Source organism: Physeter macrocephalus, chromosome 4, assembly GCF_002837175.3.
Source record: "Physeter macrocephalus isolate SW-GA chromosome 4, ASM283717v5, whole genome shotgun sequence".
NCBI classification, from domain to species: Eukaryota; Metazoa; Chordata; class Mammalia; order Artiodactyla; family Physeteridae; genus Physeter; species Physeter macrocephalus.
Genome location: NC_041217.1, coordinates 74918403 through 74941568, shown reverse-complemented (window position 1 = coordinate 74941568; position 23166 = coordinate 74918403). Strand labels below are relative to the sequence as shown.

Here is a 23166-nt window from a genome sequence, read left to right as displayed (position 1 = left end):
TGAGCCATGGCCGCTGGGCCTGCGCGTCCGGAGCCTGTGCTCCGCAACGGGAGAGGCCACAACAGAGGGAGGCCCGCATACCACAAAAAAAAAAAAAAAAAAAAAAAAAAAGATACTGAAGGTATGTATTCTGCCTTGTTGATCCTTCCCCATCCCTCTTTTTTAGATGAGCTGCCCCGGTCAGAGGGCCTGGGGGCCAGTGAGGCAGCTGAAAGGCTGGGCCAGGGTTGTATGTGGGATGTGGCTGGAGAAGATGGTCATTGCTGGAGGGTGTTCCGAACAGGGCAGCAGGAGCAGCGAGTGGACATGACCGTCATTGAGCCCTATAAGAAAGTCCTATCTCATGGAGGTAATGGGGGGGTAAGAACTGTGACTTCTTAAGCAAAATGCCGAAGCTGGATATTCAGTTATGGGTTCAGAATCCTTCCTGCAACTTCTAGAGACCCTCAGAGTCTCTCAACCTAAACAGATGTACTGTCCATCAATACTTATTTGTTGACTGAATGAGTTTTCCCCTTCTCCTCCCCAGGCTACCATGGTGATGGCCTCAATGTTGTCATCCTCTTTGCGTCCTGTTATCTACCCAGAAGCAGCATCCCCAACTACACCTATGTCATGGAACACTTGTTTAGGTGAGGTGGAAGGCTTAGAGTGCTCCAGAGTGGATGTTAGAGAGGGAAACATTAAAAAGAACCCCTTCTCTGATCAGTAACTGATTGTAGAGTCTACAGTAATGTGCTTCTCACTCCCCACAACCCCAAACGCATACCTTCCCTGACAGTTTCATCTCCCCAGGTATATGGTGGGTACTCTGGAGCTGCTGATAGCTGAAAATTATCTGCTTGTTCACCTGAGTGGAGGCACAAGTAGGGCCCAAGTTCCACCTCTGAGCTGGATACGCCAGTGTTACCACACCCTGGATCGGCGGTGAGCCTCTAGGACAAGAGGGCTACCACGCTCTATCTTATCTTTTTCTTTTTCAGCTTTCCATTCTTTCTTCCATTCAATCTCTTCCACTTTTTTTTTGACCATGCCACGTGGCTTGCAGGATCTCAGTTCCCCGACCAGGGATTGAACCTGGGCCCTGTCAGTGAAAGTCTGGAATCCTAACCACTTGGCCACCAGGGAACTCCCTCTTCCACTTTTCTTTGTCCCTCTATACACCTTTCCAAGCCTCTCCTATCTTCTGTCCTTTCTTGGAGTCATGGAAATCTAGTTTCAAATCTTGCCTTTATCACTTACTACCTTTATGACTGTGGACAAGTCACTTACCTTTCTGGGACTCAGTTTCCTTCTCTGTAAAATGTCAGTGATAATACCTTTGCCACTGAGTATTTGAATCAAATAAATCAACATGGTGCATTGCCTGGCACATGGAAGGCAGCCCTTCCTTCTCTCATAGTCTTGCCATTTATTTCACTTTTCCCATCTCCATTGTCTTCTTTTCTTGTCTGCCTTCATCCCTGACCCTTATGCCTTTTCTTCCTTGATATCCCTTTTCTGTTTCCTTTCCTCCCTCCATCTTCCATTTGCTCACTTTTCTCTTCTTGTTCCTTTTTTTTTTTCTCCTCACTGGTCTTCACCTGGTCATGGAGGGATGGAGGAGTGTACAAAAGGAACTATGGGAGCGTAGGGCACAGGAAAGAAGTGGGGTAGAGAAGGCTAGGCTAAGGTATTCCAAGAGGAGAGTTTCCTAAAAATGAGGAGGCTCAGCAAGATGGATGGAGCTGAGATTGCAGATAAAGGAATGGGGATTCGGCCCAACTATCAGAGAAATCTAGAAATTAGAGAAGAAGAGAAGGAAGTTAAAGTACAGAAGGTAGCTCCACCTGATCTTCAGGCATGAAGGTGGAAGGAGAGTGGAATGGTCTCACGTTCTTCTTCAGGCTCCGGAAAAACCTGCATGCCCTGGTGGTTGTCCATGCTACATGGTATATGAAGGCATTCCTGGCACTGCTTCGGCCCTTCATCAGGTACTAGCTTTGGGGGACAAAGACCCCGTTTCCACTCTCCCCATTTTCACAATCAAGATTAAGAACTTCTTGCCCCACCCTGACTCTTTCTAGCCTTAACCACTCTCTACTTATTATGTTCCCCTTTGTAAGGATCTCCAGGAGCCCTCTTCCTCGTATAAAACACACTTGGTTGATCCTCTCTTTTTAGTTCCAAGTTCACACGGAAGATCCGTTTTCTGAACAGCCTTGGAGAGCTGGCCCAACTCATCTCTATGGATCAGGTCCACATCCCAGAAGCTGTCAGACGGTGAGTCCTGGCTTAAGGATAAAAGTTTGGGATGGAATGTGTAAGAGCCAACTCCCACTTTCTTAATGGCTTGTTGGAACAAATGAACTAAAAGACAGAGGCTCTGCTTTCAGAGGCTTCAGTGTATCTGGGAAGACTCCATACATGCAGGACACTACTGTATCCAACAAGAACAAATGAAAAATGAAACAAATGAAAAAAATTAATCCTATAAGTGCATCAAGGAATAAAGGAGTAATCACAGCACAGAATTTAGAGGAAATTCAGACCAGCCCTAGAAATTAAGAAGGGATATGTTGGCAGTGAATAGGAGAGAATATCCAGTGGGGGAGGGTTGCTAGAGAGCAAAGGATCCTACATGATTACCGACCCAAGCATCTAATCTACCTCTTCCAGTTCACCTGGCTTCTCTCCCTAAACCCCTGAGTAAAACCCAGTCTGCTCCTGGACCACTTTTTTTCCCTCTCTTTCTCCTAGGCTGGACCAGGATCTCCATGGCTCAGGAGGGACCTAGCATAGGACTGGAATAATGAGCTTAAGAACCAAGCAAAGATATTGATCTGCTTACACCCTAAACCCTGAAACATCTGAGCTGTTTTGTAAATCATCTCATCCTCAATCCCAGTACCACTGGATCTTCACATCTCAATGGGATGTAGTTCCTTCCATGACCCTGACTTCAAAGCAGGGCTCTGAGGTCCAGAACCTGATGTGCTGGGTGACTTTAATTTCAGCTGGAGGGGTGCATGTTGTGGCATTTTATATAGGAAAGTGCAAAGCTGTGCTGCTTTAGCTGTAGAACCTTGGGCAAATAACCTCCTCTCTTTGAGTCTGAGATCCTTTCCACCTGGGGTATTCTAGCAGTCTGTGAAGGTGAGGGGTGGATGGGGAGGGCAGGGCTCCTGCTGGGAGCCAGGAGTCAGTGCCCTAAATGTTGAAGAGCCATTCTGTTTCCCTCTTTCCTTCAGTAGTCACGTCTGCTGCCTGTGAGCCTGGGGAGGGGCATTTTCAAAACCTGTATTTTGTCCTCTTTCGTAAATTCAGATCTGTAGCGATTAATAAACTGCGATGAGAGATTCAAGCGCCGCGTGGAGGAAGTGAACTACTCTTTCCCCAGCCCCTTACATCACAATCCGTCTGTCGGTTCTGGCACAGGAGTTCTTGCTGCAGAGGTTCCCTGGGATTTTCAGCTGAGCCCCTGGGCCTGCCGGAGCTGACCCGAGGGGAGAGGGCCTGGGGGAGGGGCGTGGCGCGCAGTCAGAGCCCCCCCTCCCCTCCCCCGCGGGCCTCGGTTCTAACGACCCGGTAGGTCGAGAGCCGAAGGGAGGGAGAGAAGGTGGGAGCCCCGGCCTTCCTCACCGGCCTCCCTCCCAGCCCCACACCGTCCAGCCCCATGGTCCCCGCCGCCGGCGCGCTGCTCTGGGCCCTGCTGCTGAGTCTGGGGCCCCGGGCGGCGGGGGCCGAAGGCCTGACTTCGACCGCGATGCCGCGGGACAGTTTCCGCTTCGGGGGCCCTGTGACCCGCAGCTACCGGACCACCGCCCGGAGCACCCGGAGCACCCGGAGCGTTGTTTCCCAGAAGATGAGGGTAACAGTGGAGGATGAGGACGACGTCGTGGCCACGGCCGACAGCCTGGCAGGCCCGGCCGCTGCCGAGCTCTTGGCCTCCACGGTGTCCACAGGTAGCAGGTCGCGATTGTCGGCGGAGGAGGATGGGTCTTTGGAAGAGGGGGTTGTGATTTACGCTAGAAAGAATAACACCGAGTTGGAGACTCACAATACGACTTCCAGTACACCTGGGGGGCCTAGCCCAGGGTTTACAGCGAATGACCAGGATTCCAAAATCAGGATGAGTTCAAGCCAGTGGCCCTCCACCTGGAAGGCTAATGTGGACCAGCTGCTCTCCGACACTACCCTGAACCAGTGGTCAACAGCACGGTCCACCCCGAACCAGTGGCCACCGCCCTCGCCCACAGCCATGCCAGCTCCCGAGGATCTGCGGCTGGTGCTGATGCCCTGGGGCCCGTGGCACTGCCACTGCAAGTCCGGTACCATGAGCCGGACCCGGGCCGGGAAACTGCGTGGCCTTTCGGGGCGCCTGCGAGTTGGGGCGCTGAGCCAACTCCGCACTGAGCACCGGCCTTGCACCTACCACCAATGCCCCTGCAACCGCGAGCGGGAGGAGTGCCCCCTCGATGCAGGTCTCTGTCCTGACACCAGCTGCACCACTCAGACCACCACCAGGGCCACCACCACTACTCCCCTTCCCCCACTAGTCAGCCGACTCAGACCCACCCCCTTCATCCCCAGTCTCAGGCCCAACCCAGCCCTTGCTTTTTGGAAAAAGGTCAGGACTGGGCTGGAGGATATTTGGAACAGCCTGTCTACAGTGTTCACAGAGATGCAACCAGTAAGTGTTTAGTGATGAGCCAGCCTCTTTGTTAAGGCATCTGAAAAGTCCTGATATCCAGAACCTTGTTGCTAAGCCAGCCAGTGTCTGCGTGAACTGCTGCTTATGTTTGGTTACTGATTCATAAAATGCATTGGTTATTCACATTATTGTTAGCCATTGATTCCACCTATCATTTCTTGAGCAACTGCTGTTTGGCTATTAGGCAACATGTAGGTCATTAGATGATTATTGACCAAACTGTTAAGATTCTAGATATATAAAGAACTCTTGATGTGGAGATAGTTGATGGATGTGGAAGATTTCGTAGTTTTCAGCTTATTAACGCAGCTTAACAGTAACAGCTGCCAATATCTGAGGTCTTCTTATGTGCACTCTATCTGGATCAGTCCTCACAACAACCCTATGGTATTATTATTCTCACTTTACAGATGAAGAAACGGGGTCTACAAAGTTAGTAAGTAGCGGAGTCACAGCAGGATTTAAACCAGGTTTGTTTGACACTAGTACCGATGCTCTTAACCACTACTAACCCAAAGAACAGTCCTCCTGGGATTATTCCCAGAAACTTAAGAATTCTCAGGGAAGGATTGTCCTCTACTTTACCAAAAGAGCTACCAAAGTTCCTGATCGACCTGATAAAATATTCTCAAGGTCTCAGAATGACAGGACCTTTGGGGAAAGGAGGACAATAAAATGTATACTTGGTCATTCTGTTTCTGTTTTTGTCTTTCTCCTTGTGTCTAATACCATTATTCAATATAAAAAAGCAGCATAAATAGTGGGCAGCAGTATTAAGGGAATGAGGGTTTGTGGGGAGAGGGAGATGAGGCAAGGAGGGGAAAAGAATATGGATGTGGTTATATTTTCCCTTTTCTCTATTTTGTTTCCTTACCCAGATAAACAGAAATCGGAGGTAATGGCCACTTCATCCACAAGAGGAGGTGTCAGCATCTCAACCTCTCCTCCCCATTCAATCCCAGCACCCACTGGATATTTTTAGTACAGAAAAACAAAACTAGAAAAAAAAACATTGTTTGGTCTTGTGTCTTTCTACAGAGGTAACTGAGGGAGGGGAGACCATAAGTCTCTTGAACCTTAAGACTGAACTGTGTAGCTAGCAGCATCTGGCTTGGTCCCTTCCACTGCCTCCAGGATAAAAATGTTGATATTGCTCATCTTTTTCATTTCCAAAGTTGTTTTTAAACAAGTACTTCTTTAAAGACTTGAAAAATCTCAGATGAATGCCAAGAAAAAGGAACAGGAAGAACAATGAGTTGAGCCCTTGGGAGGTGATGGTTATCTTCTCCTTGCCTTCATGACACTTGGCCTTCTCTCCTCAGAAAGGGCAAGGTCGGCACAAAATTCCATGACAGCCACTTTCTAGGAGTTGCCTTCATTAACCACATCTACCCAACACACACCTGTAGTGATTACTCTGGGACTATTTTGCTTAAACTTTTTTTATTTGAAAATGTATTTAAAAGTCCAACAATTTTTAATATAAATTATGACTCTCAAACCCATTCCCATCACTCTAAATATTGTTGAAGTGATGGTAGCATACACATTAGAGAAGGTAGCTAAAGGTGAGAGAGCACCAAAGAAAAGATTGTGTCTAAAGAATAGGCAGTAGAGGGACTTCCCTGGCGGTCCAGTGGTTAAGACTCCTGCGTCCACTGCAGGGGGCGTGGGTTCGATCCCTGGTCTGGGAACTAAGATCCCGCGTGCTGCGTGGCGTGGCCAAAAAAAAAAAAAAGAATAGGCAGTACAATAAGGCTCAAGATCAGGGTGACCAGAGATTCCAGGAGTTTCCCCATCTTTCTGCCCTATCCTGTTAACCCTTTAGATCTAGTATAACCCTCAGGCTATTCAGCTACTTTAGGCCAACAAGATGAGCTACTTTCAGAGCAACAAGCTAGACTGGAATTGGGTACATTGGGAATGGATCTCTATAACCAAGCTTAGACACTAAAAAAAAATCTGCAGGAAATACACTGAAATTAGAACCTCAGTCACTATAGGTGGGGGCAAACTGGATGGATGGTGGAATCAGCAGAGTGGATCTTAGTTCTCACATTCCTGACCCCCACTACCATCAAACAGGATTCTTCCTGTTACTGAGCTAATGAAATCCCCACCTTCTCATCTCAGAGCAGGCAGGAGCTCATCTGTTCTGCCCTCCTAATCACCCTGCAAGGAAGGGGCCAGAACAAAACACCTGAGAAAACTGAAAATGCCTAAAGACCCCACTCTTACATTATTTTCCCACCTAAAGCGGACTCTTCAGCCAGGTGGGCAGCGCGACCTGGTCTTCAGACAAAACTCCCTGAGTCTTATTTGTGTCTGGTTCTAGGGCTAGGGCACAGAAACGGAGCTTAAAATTTGGGGAGGATAAGCTGGGGTATCTATGGCTCTACTGTTTTTCACTCCCTCCCCTCCCCAATCCCCCCATACCCTGTTCATGTCTCCATACTGCAGGAACCCCTCCTCCAGAGAGCATAAGGATGGAGAAGCACAGTACACGTCCATCACAGAGACATGAACCCATGCAAGCACAAGCAACACACTGAATAAAGAAGTGTTTAGAGATTATGTGCAGCCCTATTGAGCCTACTTTACACAGGGCCCTAGTTCATCCATGACTCGGGCTTAGGATGAACAATTGGAAATCATGAGAGAAAAACATCTCGACTCTATAGAGCAGTGGCTCTCAACTGGGGCTGATTTTGCCCCCTCGGAGACATTTGGCCATATGTGGGGACATTTTTTGTTGTTGTAACTAGGGTGGGCCAGGTATGCTGCTAAACATCCTATAATGCACAGGACAGTCCCTCACTACCAAGAATTATCCAGCCCAAAATGTCAAAAGTGCCTAGTTTGAGAAAACTTGCTCTAGAGGTCTTCCGCCTCTCACGCCGGAGGATCTTAAGATCACTCAAGGATGATTGTTTTCAACCTATTTATTTCACCACCACTCCCATTCTCAGTGATCAGTACATCTACCCTGAGACATAACTCCTAGTTCTGCTGCATTCTGGGTTTCTCTCCAGGATCCCTCTTCCTGCTCTCTAGGCCAGCAGGGAGGTGGGCAGAGCCCCAAGACTTCAGGTTAAGACCCACCTCTTAACTCTTATCCAGTGGGAAACAATAAGGCTCCTGACAGGGATGGGGTTAAGGATAGAGGTAGTAGCAGGATGGGGGTAATTAAGAGAACTCATCTTAAATTGAATTTTTAATTAATTAAAAAAAAAAAAGAGAGATCTTAGGAGCCAGCAATGCTACAGAAACATAGGGTTAGAGGCCTACCTAGAGAAAGACCCTGGTATCGGCAGAGAGATACTGAGGGACTGAGTTTCAAGTCTGAGATCTAAAGAGAAAAAGTAGACTAGCCAGTGGTCACCCTCCCAGGCCCTGCTTGACATCTCCTTCAGTTCATTCCAGGACGAAAGATGAGGGCAGGGAGGTAGGGAGCTTCTTAGCAAAGCCGGCTTCAGCTTTGGTAATCTCACCTACCCACCACATTTAAGGAGTTCCAGGTTAAGAGCTTAAAAACATATGGCACCTAGACCGTCATTCAGGAGAAGGGAACTCATTCCAAGTTCCCAGAAAACTCCTATCTCAGATCTGATAGTGTCCAGGGCTTCAGCTGAGCTCCTTCTGGCCAACCAGTAGTCACTTGGTCAGTCCTGCTGCCTTGACCCCATCTCCAGGAGGGGCTACAGCCAGAGGGAGTAGAGGGAGTCCAGCCCCCAAGCCATTTGAGGCACTATTAGACAGATAGGGAAGAGGGGTCCTGGGGTTACTGATTCTAGGAGGGAAACTGGTAGGGCCAGCATCTCTTCTGGGCTGGACAGGGTGAAGGCTGCACACACAGCAGAACCTGATTAAAGGAAAAAAAGAAGGAAGATTAGCCTCGAAGAAAACCTTAGGGAAACGGTACCACCTGGTTCACACTTAACTATTTCCACAGTGTGCTCTTTTTTCTATTTCGATCTGTCTGCACATCCCTTTCTCTCTGCCTTTCTGGATCCTACATTTTTGACTCTTCCATTCTAATTCTTTCTTCCTCCCTTCACTTCCCATTCTTGCAGAGGATCACGGTTCTGAGGCAGGGGGCTGGAGGTGTTGGATGGGATTCTCTAATCACTCACCAGTCGTACTGGAGCTACAAGCCCCTAGAATTGCTCCATGGTCTGTCTCGGTTTCCCTTGGATCTCATCTGCTCCTGAACTGCACCTGTCTGTGAAAAAACACACACGTGAGACCCTCTCCTAAATCTTCATATGGCACAGTAAAAGAGCTCTCCTGTGCCCTCCAGGGAAGAGGTGGACCCCAACTCCTTGACAATAAAATCAATCTGAAAAGGTTAAAACTAATCCCTATTCCTCCAAGGGAAGTCTCAATGCCTCCCTTCACAATGACCTTCATGAGGATGAGACAAAGTGGGTCTTTTACTAGTAAGATCCTCTAACAAAGGACTCTCCCATATTTATCTGTGTTTCATAACTGGTGAAAAGATTCCTTCACTACCTCCAAGCCCATTTCCCTTATTTTGAGAGCAGAAATGCATATTAAACATTACTTAGGATAGAGGTGCTCAGCCTTTTCCCTGTCCCAACACTCCCAACCACAATATGACTTACTGTGGCGCTTAGACAGCAGTTCTTAGTTAATGGAAGGAAGGGATATGGTTTTTGGAAAAAGCCCTCCAAGTAACTATTAAGACATATATATCCTCTATCCAATGAAGAACAATCTGCTAATTGTGAAGATGAGGGAGCCTAGGCCAGAGACTTGAAAGGCCAGATCTCAGATTTATGCAGCCTGTGACCAGGACTAGAATCCTAGCTTCTTGCTTCCCATCGAGTATTCTGTTATGCCTCCAGCTTGAACTTTCAAAGAAGGACACAGTTCTAGGCCACAACCTCATATCAACCTCTCCCCATTCCCTTCTTACCATGGCAAGTCCATCTCCGGCACCCATCTCCCCAGAGCCAATGTGAGTCAGGTGGACAAAATTCATTGGTTCCCCAATCATGGTCCGGTCAATCCGTCTCCTCTTCTTCTTCTGATTGGAGAAGGCAGGGAGTTATGTCACAGTGGAGGAAGGGAAAAAGAGTTGAAAACCACTAAGGGAAGAGCTAAGGGCCTGGTGGGAAAGGGGATATGGCATTATAACAGGGAAATAACTAGGGTATGAAAGGCAAGGTTAGAACAACATAAACAGAGAGAGGACACAGGCAGGGTAGTATGGGCAGTGGCCTGCAGAGTGAACACTGGACAAAGAAAGGACATGTCAAAGTCACCTCTGGCTAATGAGGAAACAGTGGGGACAACTGACAGGTATTAAGCTCCACCTACAACCCCTGTCCAACTCAAAATGGACAGGAAAAAGAAGTGATAGCTAGGACTGTTCATTTCCTCCATCACCCAGTCCCTTTATTCCATGTACACACCTGCCAGGCCATAGAAGCTATCCTGACAGAGAAGGAGGCAAGAAGTGTGCTTTTTAGATGGCGGATCCTCGACTGATGTATCTACGTCCCAGTATACGGTAACTAGTTTCTGTGTGTTGGGATGGGGTGGGGGAGACTTACCGGCTGGGGTTTCTCTACCACGCAGCAGCCCAGTTTGTGCCAAAATTCACTCATGTTCCCCGATGGTTCCAGTTTCACGCCTCTGCCTGAGGCCCCAGAGGGCTCTTGCTCTGGTGCCTTGACCGCCCACTCCTCACTCCCCTCAGGTGTAACAACACCCTGGGTTTACTCAGCTGGACAGGTCTAGAGAAAGTGGAGTCCTCAGAGCCCTTAAGCTGAGCGGTGAAGGTCACTGTCTCAGACCCTGAGAGACTAGCAAGGTTGGAGAGTGGGGTGGGCAAGCAGGCACAAGGTTATGTCTTCCACAGACCTGGAACCCTGGATGAGCAGAAAGTAAAGAGAGGAGAAAAGTTAATGAGAAATCCACTCCCCCACTCTTTGAGAAGGCTCCTGATGAGCCCATATCTTCTTGCTCCCCTGTAAAGGCCCTAGTCCTACAACCAACACTAACCTTCTCCAAACATAAGCACCTCGAAGTCTGACTCTCAGAGAAAGGCAAAGAACCAAAAGGGCACCAAAGGGTTACGGAACAGTAGCTGCTGGTACCGAGGGAGGGGAGAGGAAGGGGGCTAGAAGCTAGGAAGAGAGAATGGGAGGGGACTAAATGATACTGGCAGAAATGAGCAAAGTTTGGGGGTGCTACAAGCTCCACCTCCCTTCTCCCTGGGTTTAAGGCTGAAGGGGAGGGGCATTTAAGTGACTCTGAAGAGGAAATGGTGGTTTTTTTGTTCTCACAAACAAGGCCTCCACCCCTGACCCTCCCTTTTTCCTTACCTTACCCTGAACACCTAGATTTTCTTTAAGACCAAGAGAGGCCTTGACTACCTAGGTCCTAGGTGACCAACTGCAGCAGGTTGCAACCTAAGACTTTCTACAGTGAGGAATTTCTTCCCTCTCTGTTCCCTGCCCTTGTTCCTCCTCATTTCCCTCAACTGAGATCCAGCCCCTCCCAGAAGCCATTTAACAGTTTCTTTATTACTTGACCTTGAGATCCTTCCTGAGGGCTGCCTGCACTCTGTTTTATCTGTGTTCTGTGTCAATGCATTCCTCCGTGTGCACCTCTGTTTGCACATATGTGGCATGACCCTATGTCCACGTCTGTGTCTTGTGGAGATCATCTGTGCACAGGTTGTAGGTATACGTGCCAGGTATCTTCTGTCCCATGAGGAATCTTTTTCCAGCCTCCCCACCCTCTTCATGTCCTGTCGTGCCACTCCGCTCTGCCTCACACCCCATAGGGCCTGGGCCTCCCTCCCTCCCTCCCTCCTCCCCTCATGCTGTGACCTGTTCTCTCTTCCCTCCTTACCACTTCCACCCCCAATCTTCATCAGCCAACCAGACATGAGGAACTTTCCAAAAGCATTAGTGTCCAAGGAAGAACTTCCTCCCCTCTTCACTACTGCCAGCCAGGGTAGGGCACATACAGGTTTCCTCTATTTTCACTGCATTCCCCTAGTCCTATAATACAAGCAACCTCAAAGATTCCAAACAGGGCAGTTTCATGCACAGTACACTTTAGCCTGAATAGGAATCTCCCCTCCCTCCAAGATTGGAACCCTGATGCTCTAGCATCCTACACTGATCTAAGAACTGAGAGGGTTTTTTCTCAGCCTTGAGATGAGATCACACAAACACTGAGACACAGCTTCTGAGGGATGGAAGGACCCGGGAGTCCAGGCTTTCTCTTACTTCCCTTCCCACCACTGGAGGGGAGGAGTGATGAGACAGGGCGGAAGTCAGAACACGGCTGTCCAGAGAGGGGAGCTGTGGTCAGTGGGGAAGTCCGTCAGTCACAGGGTTTGTCGTGCTGGTGGTGGTGTTGGGTGGTAAGGGTTGGGGGGGTGAGAGGGGATGAAGAAAACAATGAAGAATCAGAGGAAACCCCCAACACTACCAGACACGCTGTACTGAGACTGGACTCTCCCCCAACACCCTCCTTGCTCAAAGCTGAGTGAACAGAAGTGGATGGTGGGAGGGAAAAGGAGAGAAGAGGGGGAGGAGGAGAGAGGGAAAGGGGCAGTGGAGGGAACAAGGACGTTTCTGTTCCTTTTCCAGGGACCTGGCCAGGGCTGGGTGGAGGGAAAGTGTGTGGGGGGGACTTGGCATGAAATGACCAATGATGGTGAGAAGTGACCAGGAAATTCCATTCCCTAGGACACAGGACATAAGGGTCTCTGAAACCTGGGGGTGGGGTCAGCATGAGGAGAAGACTGGGCAGGGTGAACGTGGTGGTGGTGGTGAGGGGGGGAGGGGAACAGGCCAGAAAAGGAAGTAAGAGTGATTGGCTACCACTCTCCTTTAAAATATCTAGAGAAGAGTGGGTTGAGGAAAAATGAAGTCCTCAACTGGTCAGGCGAGGAAGAAGAGGCACCTGAACCCACTACCCACTATTTCAACTCCACAATGAAGGGGAAGGGATGGGTAAACAGAAGGAGGGGTCAGTATTAGATCGTATAAGGCCATACCCTGACAGCCAAATAGTGCTGTGACCTGGGCCTGAGTCCCAAATAGGAAGGGTGAAATACAGAGCTGGAAAAGACACCAAGGTCACAGTAGAGCTTAAGAGCTTTAAAATTATTGGGGAGTGAGCAGGAGAATGGATGGGAGAAAGGTTCCAGGGAGGAAGGATGTACAGAGGTAGTTCCCTGGTCCTGTTCTAGCCCCAAACCGGTTTTCCCGGTCCCGCTGACTCCAGCCCCAAGGCCTCCTACCCCACTGCCTGACAAGCCTTCACAAGAAGCAGCTGCAGAGAAAGAGAAAGAGAATTGAGAAAATGGAGCGGGCAATTCTGGCTATGAGCCCAGGGCTGCAGCTGGTCCCGGAGACCTCCAGACGTGAGGGCCGCCGCGGGGCTCTAGAGAAGTGGGGGTGAACCCCAGCTTTCAGTCAAGTGACAGGCATTTGCCCCAGCACCAACCGTGCCCTTCCCCAGTAAAGGTCTTGTGGAGGCTTAAGAGGAAACAGGGCTAGGCCCTCAACTCCCCCTGCCCGATAGGTTCAGTCACATAGGCTCCATTTCTGCCCACCCCCGGACTCTACCCTGAAATTCTCTGCTTCTCCCAAGGTTGAACTAGGATTGGGCCTCTCTGTTAATCTTTACGACTTTGTCACTGACTGGCGTGGATGCTTGTCTCAGATTTAGACCTTCCCGGACCAGCTCTGCTGCAGTTTGCTGGCACACGGCAGCACCGAGGTTGGTGAGCCTCAAAAGAGACCTTCTTCTCACCTCCCGTCTCCCCCCAACACTCCAGGCCCGTCTTCCCTTCTGCTCTTCATTGGCCTCACCTGCGCACCGCCGGAGCACGGACAGGGACGGCTCCTCACCCGGCGCACCCCTTTTGCCACCGACCCAGCATCTCGACAACCGTGGACGCCCTTCTCCCCCACCCCCAGCATCCGGTGCGTCTCCGCCTGACTGGGCAGGCGGGGCGCATGGGCCGAGGGACCGAGCCCGAGGCCTCACCTGCTCTGCTCCGGCATCCAGGCGTCCGGCGCCAGCTGGTGGGGGGCTCCCGCTCGGTGCCCGCCAGCGTGGGGTTCCCGGGCTCGCTCCTCGGCGCGGTGGGGGAGCCGAGGGCGGAGCGGCAGAGGTGCGGCTGGCTGAGGGCGGAAACGGCCGCGACGCGATTACGAAACCCGTCCGGCTGGGAGCCGGGCGCACAGCTCCCCTCTGGACTGAGGTGGCGCTGCACGACGGAGGGACGTGGGAGGGGCCTCGGAAGCCCCCGAGGGCCGCCGCCCCTGCCGGGAAAACCCGGGAAAGCGGACCCTCGAGGAAGGCCTGGCACCCAAGCTGGACTCCAGAATCGTGCGTTCCGTTTGCGCGTCAGGCGTTGCGGGGCGAAAGGAAGCGGAGCCCCCAAATCCTCCGGCCCCAACCGAGTTCAGAGATTGGCAGAAGCACACGCATCCCCGATGTTCCTGAGCCCTACCGCAAGTGCAATAGGGCTAGGTTTATTTACCCATTGTGAGGGTGGGAAGGCAAATCGGGAGGGACGGAGGGAGAATTTTTGTGATTCTCAAAAACACTTCGGGTGACCTGAAATCCTTAAATTGGGGAATAAAGGGACACTCCTCTTCTCCACGTTGTCTAGAGTCAACACTTTTAATCCATAAACCTAAAATTAGAGGACAATTAACTACTCATTCATTACACCCTCAGTCTGCACGGGGGAGCTGGAAGAGCACGGGAATCAGACCAATAAGCCTACGGAGATGCTTTAGTCCTGTCTCCCTCCCTCAAGTGTTCTGGAACCTATCATTTGAATTAGCCGAGTCAGGCCGGGAGGGGGCGGGGAGTCCTTCCGCCATTCTTAGGAGGGGCTGCATTGCAGGGGGAGCAGACTGACTCAGTCACTGAACAGAGAGGGAGTGAGAAGACAAAGCCGTCAAAGCCCCAACAGCTTTCTTGTTCTCCAGCCCAGAGCAGACATCGGACCCCCCGAAGTACCCCCTCCATCTTTGGAACACGCTAGTAATTCACTGATAACAGGTAAGCGAAACCGGGGCGGGGTTGGGGGTGGGCGGCGGCAAGGGGCTGAAAAGATAGTCGGTGCTTCTAGTTAGGTTGAAGACCCCAAATGAGGATGGGGTTGGGGGACAGTTCAAGAGGAGTGAAGGCGGCGCTGTGAACAATAGGTAATTTGTTCACCGTTTTACATCTTTGCTAAGATCTCCATCCATGCCTTATAATCCTTTACACAGATATTAATTTCTAACAATTTACATGCAGTTATTTCTCAGCATTTATCTCCTTATTTCAATTGTCAGTTGGCCTATAACATTGTCCTGAAGATAATAAAATTATTAATTTTATTATCTTCAGTTTAGTAATCTACATCTTCCTTTTCAAGCTGTCAAATTGTTCTCCCAGCTTTTTGATGAATCTCTAGTCCTACTGTACCACTCTAGCCCCTACTTCCCTGTATTTTCAAATGTTTTCTGTTGTGTTCCATCGATGTGTCTACCCTCACCCCAAACTTATTTGTCTCCATAGGAAGGAGTTTGGAGGGAGAGATATGCGATAATATTGAGATAATATTGAGATTAATCCTGATCTTTCTTTTAACAGTCTCCTTCTCCCATTCCCAAACCTTTTCTCCAAAGAAAGAGGCAGTTTGAGGTAGGAAGGTAGGGGCTTCTGTGTTGGAGAACTGCCTGATCCCATATTGAAATCAGTACAGTCCACCAGAGCTAGGTATGGGGGCAGATTCTGGAAAAGGAATGCTTATTTGCAGCAGAATGAGACACATATAATGAGATGCCAGAGAGGTTCCATTCTCCTCCACCACCATCCCTTGTCCTCCCCTCTACAGTGGCAGCATGACACAGCAAGGCCCTGTTGGGTAGGCCCTAGAGTCCCACTGAGGATCTGGACAAAGGGTATCTGGGCGTGTCTGTGTGGCTCAGAGAGAGCCACTTTATGCTATGTATTTGCTAATTGTGTATCTCTAAGACTAGACAGTGATATTTAGAAATTACCTTTGCCTAAAATACCTGAATAATTAAAAATGAAGGATAGTGGGAAGCATTTATTGAGCATATATTGTGGTATAAGGCACTGTCCAAGCCCTTTTAGATAAGTAAATGAGAGATATCAAGATAGATGAGCTATGGGTAGAAAATATTTGGGGAAGAGAAAGCTAGCTGAAAAGGGACCCTGTGCAAAATTTGGGTATTTGGGAATTAAATCCATACTCTATTAAATTTTAAATGTTCAGGTATTTTAGCGTCAATTTCTGGTGCACTCAATGTTCTTGACTTGATTTTAAATGCTGTATATACTTGATTGAGTGCCTTTCCGAAATGCATTTGGTACTCTGTACATGTCTCTGAATCAATGGCATGGCTAGAGATTTGGGACCTTTTAAGTTAATATTTTGTACAATTTCCTTTACCTTTTTTAATTGCAAGAGAAGCTCTGCCAGACACTCAGAATTGTTTGGACTGTTTTTATACATATACTGGTTGAAGAAAAGGAGTCAGTTTGTCAAAGAGCTTTTTCCCTTTCTCAGATCCTATCTTCCTCTCTTCTGCCTTTTGCATTTTCACCATTGATATCAGAATCACACTTAACCCACTGAATATCTGTTCTTCAGGAACTAAGAATTCTTGCAAGTTTTGAGAATATTGGTATAGGATTATAAAAAGCTGCAAGCAACTATCTATGTAAAACACATCAAAAAAGAATCAGACTGGAAATTATGAGACCCTATCCAAACTGACTGGATAATTTCTAAGGTGTTTTCTAGTTTTAAAATTCTATGCTTTCCCCCCCACCATGATTCTATTTTTTAAAGAGCCTATTATGTGCCCAGCATTATACTAAGCTCACTCTGGAGGGGACTGGTAAGGGAGGGGATATAAAAGAAGCCAGCTAGATTGGCAAACAACTAATACTGTTAGTTTAAAAAAATCCCCATGGGAAGAAATCAATAATGCTGCTGACGCCTAAGGTTTGCTTCTTACAATCTCTACAGTCCCAGACTAAGCCAGGGTTGGCTGGTTGATAGGAACAACATTTTTTGTAGCTTTCTGTGCACATGCCTCTGCAAATTACTGTGGAGATGATCAGGGCTGAATATCATAGGATGATGACCTCACCTTTTCAACATGCTCCCCCACCCTTTTCCAGTCCCCGAATTACCCTCCTTTTAAGCAGCTTGTCTGCTGAGTAATGCTCGGTTCCCAGGGTTTATTTTGGAGCTTGAACCTAAGAAGAAAAAGAATAACTCTAACATTAAAAACATCCTAGTCTACCCACTTACCATTCCTAAAGCCCCTACACTCACACATAACTGTATTCTAGATTAAGGCCTACTTTTTCTGCCACATTATATGGGGGCATTGTGGAACCTATTTAACGCCACTATTTAGGAGTCTCAAGGCCTGGTGAGAGCCAATGGGCTCTGTTGGAGGAAGGCCTTGTGAAATGGGGGTTCTATTTTTGGAGGCAGTGGAATGTTCTTTCTGCTCCTTTGTGAACATTTCAACTAATGCTTCTTGCCCCTTCCCTTGGTTAGTAAGCAGCAGGGTGGAGGATGCAGGGAGGTATAATAGTCTAAGTTCAGGGTGTGGGTGGAAGGGGCAGGAAAGGTGAGAGAAGTACTCATTAAAACATGGAAAAGTATCTAATTCTGTTAAAAGACTTTCTCCTTCCAATCTAAACTTTACTTTTCTTACCTGAAATTTCCAATCCATTTGCTCTATCATCAGGTGTATTCTAGCACTGGGTCAGAGAAGCAATCCTGTTATTGCATAGAAAAATTCTTTTAGCACGTGCATTTTGTTCTGAAGGGGAGGTAGCCTAGAGAGAAATAGATAGGCTGTTAAGGTTTATCTGTGAGGTTATAGATAGGAGTGGCAAGGTATTCACTGTATTAAATACTAAGGGAAAATTAGTCAGCAGCCTTGAGTATCTTTTGTGTTTAAAGCCCAGCACTTGTGAAGAAGGTACAAAGTAGACTGGTTTTTACCCTTGGGGAGACTCTCAGTTCCTTGAAGGATATAAGATTATCCCTATACAAGACATGTAACAGTGATCTGTAACCCCAAACTGATATAGTCAGGTAAAACTCTACAGGCATTGTGGGAGATACTGGAAGAAATAGGGTAGATGGAGCTGAGTAAGTTTAAGGATGTCCTCCAGGAAGAGGTGAGTTTACAGTAGGATTTAGAAAGCAGGGAGGAAAATAGAAAGTAGAGAATCATGGAAACCCTTTTCAGAGGTACCATGACCTATTAAACCGAAGTCAGGAAGAAATCAAGAATATGAAATATAATAAGAGTTCAGGGGAAAGATTCCTCTAGGGACTTGAATGGAGTCTTGAAACTTGGATAGTATTTTAAGGTGGAGAGTGGAGAGAGTTAAGAAAGACAGGAATAAGCATAACTGTAGCAGAGAATGTACTACTGCTAGGAAGAATGGGGCCAGATTCTGGAAGGCCTTGAAAACCAGACCCAAGCAGTAGGCAGTAAATAAGTCATTCCAAGATGGGGAGGAGTTAGGAAATGGCAGAAAATGGTAATAGAGGAAGATTCCTGAAGCTTGTCCTAGGGAACTTGGATTATGTACAGAGGCAAATGGGGATGTAAAGTATCTCAGTAAGGAAAGGCCATGGGCCGCAAAGAGGTGGCAATACCATGAAGACTGATAAGTGGTTTCTTTCTAGGAAGTTATGAGGGACCCTGTGAGTAGCCAGTACAGCTCCTTTCTTTTCTGGAGGATGCCCATTCCAGAACTGGATCTGTCGGAGCTGGAAGGCCTGGGTCTGTCAGATACATCCACCTACAAGATCAAGGACAGCAGCGTTGGCAAAATGACGGGGCAAGCAACCGGAGCGGAGCAGGAGAAAAACCCTGAAGGCGATGCCCTCCTTGAGTACAGCACCTTCAACTTTTGGAGAGCTCCCATTGCCAGCATCCACTCCTTCGAATTGGACTTGCTCTAAGCTCAAGACCTCTCTCCCACCACCTTGCCCTCCTTTCCTGCCCTTTCAAGCCCCTCCTTTCCACCCTTTTACCCTATCAGTCTTGCTCTCTCCCCTCTATTGTGTTGAGGTGGTGCTGATGAATCTGCCAGAGTTGTGATTTATTTATTTATTTTATTTATTTATTTTATTTATTTATCTATCTTTCTTTCTTACCAGTTTCTCTCAAAAACCCTCAAGCCACAAAGTAAAGGGTTCAAGCAATGGAGTACTGGGTCACAGGGATTCCTTTCCTCTCCCCCAGATATTAATTCCAGAAAACAGGCCTGATGAGGGCACCAGAGAGTAGTATGAAGTGCAAAATGGAGGACTGATTTTTTTACTTCATTTTAATCAGCTTCAGAGATTGCTCAAACCTTCCTAATTTCTTGCTCCAGGCCAATAAACACAAATATTTTTTCAAGGGTTGATGAAAACCCTGTAAGTTTTAGTTTGAGATTATCTGCTATAAGACTGTAGGATTTCTAAAAGGCTAAGGTGATCCTGCTCCTTCTTGTAATACACTTTTTCTCAGAGAAATTGGGGATAAAAGGTTTAAAACAAGAGGAAATAATACATCATGGGAGATGACAATAGGGGAAAGCACTGAATCATTTCAGAAATAGCTATGCTCTCTCAAAAGAGTTTTCCTTCTTCAAGCTTACTTTACAGTTTTGCTCCTGTGGGCTGAAAACTCTAGCTGAGGAAAACCACTGGGATTTCAAATCTTAAAATGCAATCCTGCTGTCTGTTATGATAATTTGTAGGGTTTTATTCAGTTTCTAAAAGGCCTAGGGTTTGGTCCTTAGTGCTTTAGTTTTGCCCTCCTGCATTTGCAATGTAGAATAATGATCAAATTGGGCCTCAGGCACAGTTCTTCAGCTACCTTGATACCATGAAATGAACAATCAACTCTGACCCTACACCTTGTCTCCACTCCTTCCAAAATTATTGCTGCTGATTTGTGCTGCCATTTAATCACTTCTTTAATAAAGACATTCAATCCCAGGACTGGATTCTAGTTTTCTCTCTTCACAAGGAAGCAGTATAGATCTCAAAAATTAGCCTTGCTTCCAAGTTCAGCTTATATATTTTATCTAATATTCAACTTTGAGGAAGGGTTTGAGTAGCCTTTATACATTAAAATGATGAATTTCAGGTTGAACAGATAGATAACAAGGGTGAAATCTGCTTAAAATTATTTAAAGTATTTTGGGAGAAAGCTGTAACCAACCACTCTTGTGCTTGCCCACTGACTTACCAACGTATTTGAGGTAACAATTCCAGATGCCTCAGATGGCACCTATGGCATTAAATCTGCACTGCATTATCTCAGCCTGGGTGCCTAACAAAATAAACGAATTAACCCAAATACATTATCTGCTTACTTATAACTCACCTCATTAAAAAAAAAACCAAAAAACTATTTGGACTAATTTACAAGTAGTTTATGGGTGCCTACTATATTAGACAGAGTCGGACAACAGAGAGGTTGTAAACAAGAATGAGGCAATGATTTTGACCCTCAAAAAGGGAAGCTGCAAATACCAATTTGGGCAGTATGCCGTAAATCCTTTAAAGTACATGAACAGGATCTAGAGAAATTCAGAAAAGGGGTGGATTAGTAGTCTGGGATTAGCAGATGCAAAGTATTATATATAGAATGGATAAACAACAAGGTCCTGTATAGCACAGGGAACTATATTCAATATCCTGTAATAAACCAGAATAGAAAAGAATATAAAGAATATATATGTACAATTGAATCACTTTGCTGTACAGCAGAAATTAACATCGTAAATCAACTATACTTCAATAAAATAAATTACAAAAAAAGAAAGAAAGAAATCCAGAGAAGGAGGAATCATGTAAATCTTCCCCGTAGACTTTGAAAGGCCCACCATCAACGACAAAAGCCAAAATCGAATAAAGAGTGGAGCAGTGATATGTCCTCTATTTTTACTTATTTTTGACGGTCTTCCTTCCCGACTTCTCCGCTGTCCTTTAGTTCAAGGAGAACGGTGGGTGGAGATGGGAATCAACTGGTTGGTAAATAAAGTACCTAAATGGATTTGCAAACTCATGCTCCATCCTTTTCCAGGCCCCCCACAAAGAAATGACTCCGTTGTTTCAACAATATTCGCGCTGACAGCTTGGCTCTGGGCTCCTTACATTAAGGCTGTATCTGGAAATGTGGCCGTCCGGCACCAGAGCTCAATTCATGCGCAAAGCCAGCAATGTCCCAAACATCTTCACCCGAGGTTGAGACACAGAAATAGGGTTTTCTCATCAACCCTAAGGGTGGCCCCCTAAAAACAACCAAGAGAGAGCAGGACTGATGCAGAATCCGATTTCTCAGCAATTTGCGCGGTTCTTGGCGCCAAAACAAACCATCGGGCCCGTCCCCTGACGGAACTATAAGACACGTAATCGATAATACTCCGCCTCGCTAAATAGTCCTGTCTAAAATGTCTCGGATACACACTATTTTACCTCAAAGCCCTTCCGAGCATAGAAAATGAGGCTCTGGGGGTACATCACCCTTCTGTTTGAATGCAAATGTGGGTTTTCTAATCGTTTTCTCTTCATAGATTCCTCCGCCAGAAATTATATTCGCCGAGTCCTCACTTCCGGGTCCGCCATTTTGCTGCCTCCATTTCTCCGCGAGGGGGGGTTAAAGGCCCCCAAAATATGCATATGTGAAAAGGTCAAAAAGTAACCGTCAGTGACAGGGAGTCTTAACTAGAGAAAGAAACAGGACCAAACTGGCGGGCTCGGTGAAAAGACAGCCGGCAACGTCCCGGACGAGGAGGTGAGGGGGAAGAACAGATGCGTGGAATCGGGGGGTGTCACGGCTGGGAGGGAGACTGCCGTGAAAAGTTGCACCGCTTCCCAGCCCAGCCCCGGACTTCTGGGTGCAGACGGAGCGGTGCCCCTTCACCAGAGCGGGGGCGGCTGGGGGAAGGAGAGGAAGGGGATGCTGCCGGGAGGAAGGGGAGGGGACTGGGAGGAGGTGAAGAATGGGGTGGGTGTAAGACCTGGGGCTGGGGAGCTGGACCGAGAGAAGCCAAGGCCACAGAGGTGACCACTAGGGGGCAGCGCGGAGCCCTGACCGGGGGCTGCCCCTTAGTCTGAGACCGTGACTCTCTGCTGCTTTTTCCAGAAAGACAGAACATCGCTGTGAGGCACGGGAGGAGTTTTGATAGAGGAGAAAACGGGGACCCTAATTCTCTGACCCCAGTAATAGCCTAAAGATTATTAGTGAGCTCAGTAATCTGAGCAAGAGCAGTAAGGGCCCTGCCTCCAGTTCTTGCACAGTTGTTTGTACAGCTGGCGGCCCAGTGGGGACGTGTGCAATAGAAAAAGAAAAAAAAATGTCGTCAGATCATGGATTCTTCGCTTCCATTTTTCCTTCCCGTTAGCTTCTCTTATTCTCACAGATTTCCTTGAGCCACCTGACATCATCTTATTCTACTCCCCCTTCCCAGGAAGACTTCATTCTCGCATCTCTCTTTTTAAAACATCTCGGGAAAAGGGCATTCTATGACTTTCCTTTTTTTTTTTGGCCACGCCTTGTGCGCTGGTGGGATCTTAGTTCCCCAACCAGGGATTGAACCCTGGCTCCGGCAGTGAAAGCGCCAAGTCCTAACGACTGGACCGCCAGGGAATTCCCAGTAGAGGTGTTTAGGTCTTGGTGATATACTTTTTATATATAGTATAATTTGAGAAAATGTGAGAGTCACTTCTGCTAATGAACCACCTAAAATTTTGTTCTTATTTTTTTTTCAGTTTCTGTCAGTTTATTTTTTTTCTTCTTTTTTTTTTAACTTTTTATTTTATATTGGAGTATAGTTGATTAACAATGTTTGTTCTTGTTTTAAACTATTAGTTGGGACTTCCTGGCAGTCCAGTGGTTAAGACTGTGCTTCCACAACGGCGGGCATGGGTGCAGCCAAAAACAAAAACTATTAGTAGGGACTTCCCTGGTGGAGCAGTGGTTAAGAATCCACCTGCCAGTGCACGGGACACGGGTTCGAGCCCTGGTCCGGGAAGATCCCACATGCCACGGAGCAACTAAGCCCGTGCGCCACAACTACTGAGCCTGCACTCTAGAGCCCAGGAGCCACGACTACTGAGCCCGCGTGCCTAGAGCCCGTGCTCCACAACAAGAGAAGCCACTGCAGTGAGAAGTCCGAGCACCACAAGGAAGAGTAGCCCCCGCTCGCCGCAACTAGAGAAAGCCCGTGCGCAGCAACAAAGACCCAACACAGCCATAAATAAATAAATAAATAATAATAACTAAATTGAAAGGCAGGTTTGATATTTTAAAAGAAAGATAGGGGCTTCCCTGGTGGCGCAGTGGTTGAGAATCTGCCTGCCAATGCAGGGGACACGGGTTCGAGCCCTGGTCTGGGAAGATCCCTCA

The 23166-nt window shown here is 47.6% G+C and overlaps 5 protein-coding genes across 19 annotated transcripts in view; 4 read left to right on the top strand and 1 right to left on the bottom strand.

Annotated features, from left to right (window-relative positions):
- Nucleotides 1-3314, top strand: part of BNIPL (BCL2 interacting protein like) — a 7714-nt gene extending 4400 nt beyond the window's left edge. For 3 of the 5 annotated variants that reach the window (XM_055084332.1, XM_055084334.1, XM_055084335.1), the window contains 6 exons: nt 167-349; nt 530-632; nt 796-927; nt 1887-1973; nt 2164-2262; nt 2740-3300. In XM_055084332.1, coding sequence (XP_054940307.1) covers nt 167-349; nt 530-632; nt 796-927; nt 1887-1973; nt 2164-2262; nt 2740-2776 — 641 coding nt within the window. In that variant the 3' untranslated portion in view covers nt 2777-3300. Of the gene's footprint in view, nt 1-166; nt 350-529; nt 633-795; nt 928-1886; nt 1974-2163; nt 2263-2739 lie in introns of all 5 variants that reach the window. The other 2 variants (XM_007130438.3, XM_055084333.1) reach the window with 2 other exon arrangements.
- A 332-nt stretch (nt 3315-3646) lies between these two features.
- Nucleotides 3647-7739, top strand: C4H1orf56 (chromosome 4 C1orf56 homolog). 2 transcript variants are annotated; one of them, XM_028488858.2, is made up of 2 exons: nt 3647-4672; nt 5572-7739. In XM_028488858.2, exons 1-2 carry the CDS (start codon nt 3656-3658, stop codon nt 5590-5592), a joined length of 1038 nt encoding a protein of 345 aa, XP_028344659.1. In that variant the 5' UTR covers nt 3647-3655; the 3' UTR covers nt 5593-7739. The 2 variants fall into 2 exon arrangements, 1 of the variants encoding a protein (XP_028344659.1); XR_008617127.1 differs by lacking the exon at nt 3647-4672 and adding an exon at nt 4683-5163.
- A 155-nt stretch (nt 7740-7894) lies between these two features.
- On the bottom strand, nt 7895-20996 carry CDC42SE1 (CDC42 small effector 1). 4 transcript variants are annotated; one of them, XM_028488863.2, is made up of 7 exons: nt 20913-20996; nt 17455-17519; nt 16919-16984; nt 10273-10590; nt 9633-9743; nt 8827-8915; nt 7895-8555 (listed from the first exon to the last, which is right to left on the bottom strand). In XM_028488863.2, exons 4-6 carry the CDS (start codon nt 10324-10326, stop codon nt 8841-8843), a joined length of 240 nt encoding a protein of 79 aa, XP_028344664.1. In that variant the 5' UTR covers nt 10327-10590; nt 16919-16984; nt 17455-17519; nt 20913-20996; the 3' UTR covers nt 7895-8555; nt 8827-8840. The 4 variants fall into 4 exon arrangements, with proteins under 4 accessions (XP_028344664.1, XP_007130501.1, XP_007130502.1 ...); XM_007130439.4 differs by lacking the exons at nt 16919-16984; nt 17455-17519; nt 20913-20996 and adding an exon at nt 13736-13885; XM_007130440.4 differs by lacking the exons at nt 16919-16984; nt 17455-17519; nt 20913-20996 and adding an exon at nt 13558-13660.
- On the top strand, nt 13989-19751 carry MLLT11 (MLLT11 transcription factor 7 cofactor). 2 transcript variants are annotated; one of them, XM_024116226.2, is made up of 3 exons: nt 13989-14080; nt 14692-14764; nt 18444-19751. In XM_024116226.2, exon 3 carries the CDS (start codon nt 18450-18452, stop codon nt 18720-18722), a length of 273 nt encoding a protein of 90 aa, XP_023971994.1. In that variant the 5' UTR covers nt 13989-14080; nt 14692-14764; nt 18444-18449; the 3' UTR covers nt 18723-19751. The 2 variants fall into 2 exon arrangements, with proteins under 2 accessions (XP_023971994.1, XP_028344663.1); XM_028488862.2 differs by lacking the exon at nt 13989-14080 and adding an exon at nt 14099-14209.
- Nucleotides 20997-21466: 470 nt separating the features above from the next.
- The window catches only part of LOC102984115 (GA binding protein transcription factor subunit beta 2), a 62687-nt gene continuing 60987 nt past the window's right edge, over nt 21467-23166 (top strand). For 4 of the 6 annotated variants that reach the window (XM_055084330.1, XM_055084325.1, XM_007130443.4 and 1 more), the window contains exon 1: nt 21467-21552. The gene's annotated coding sequence lies outside the window, so the exon portion shown is untranslated. The remainder of the gene's footprint in view (nt 21553-23166) is intronic. The other 2 variants (XM_055084326.1, XM_024116224.3) reach the window with 1 other exon arrangement.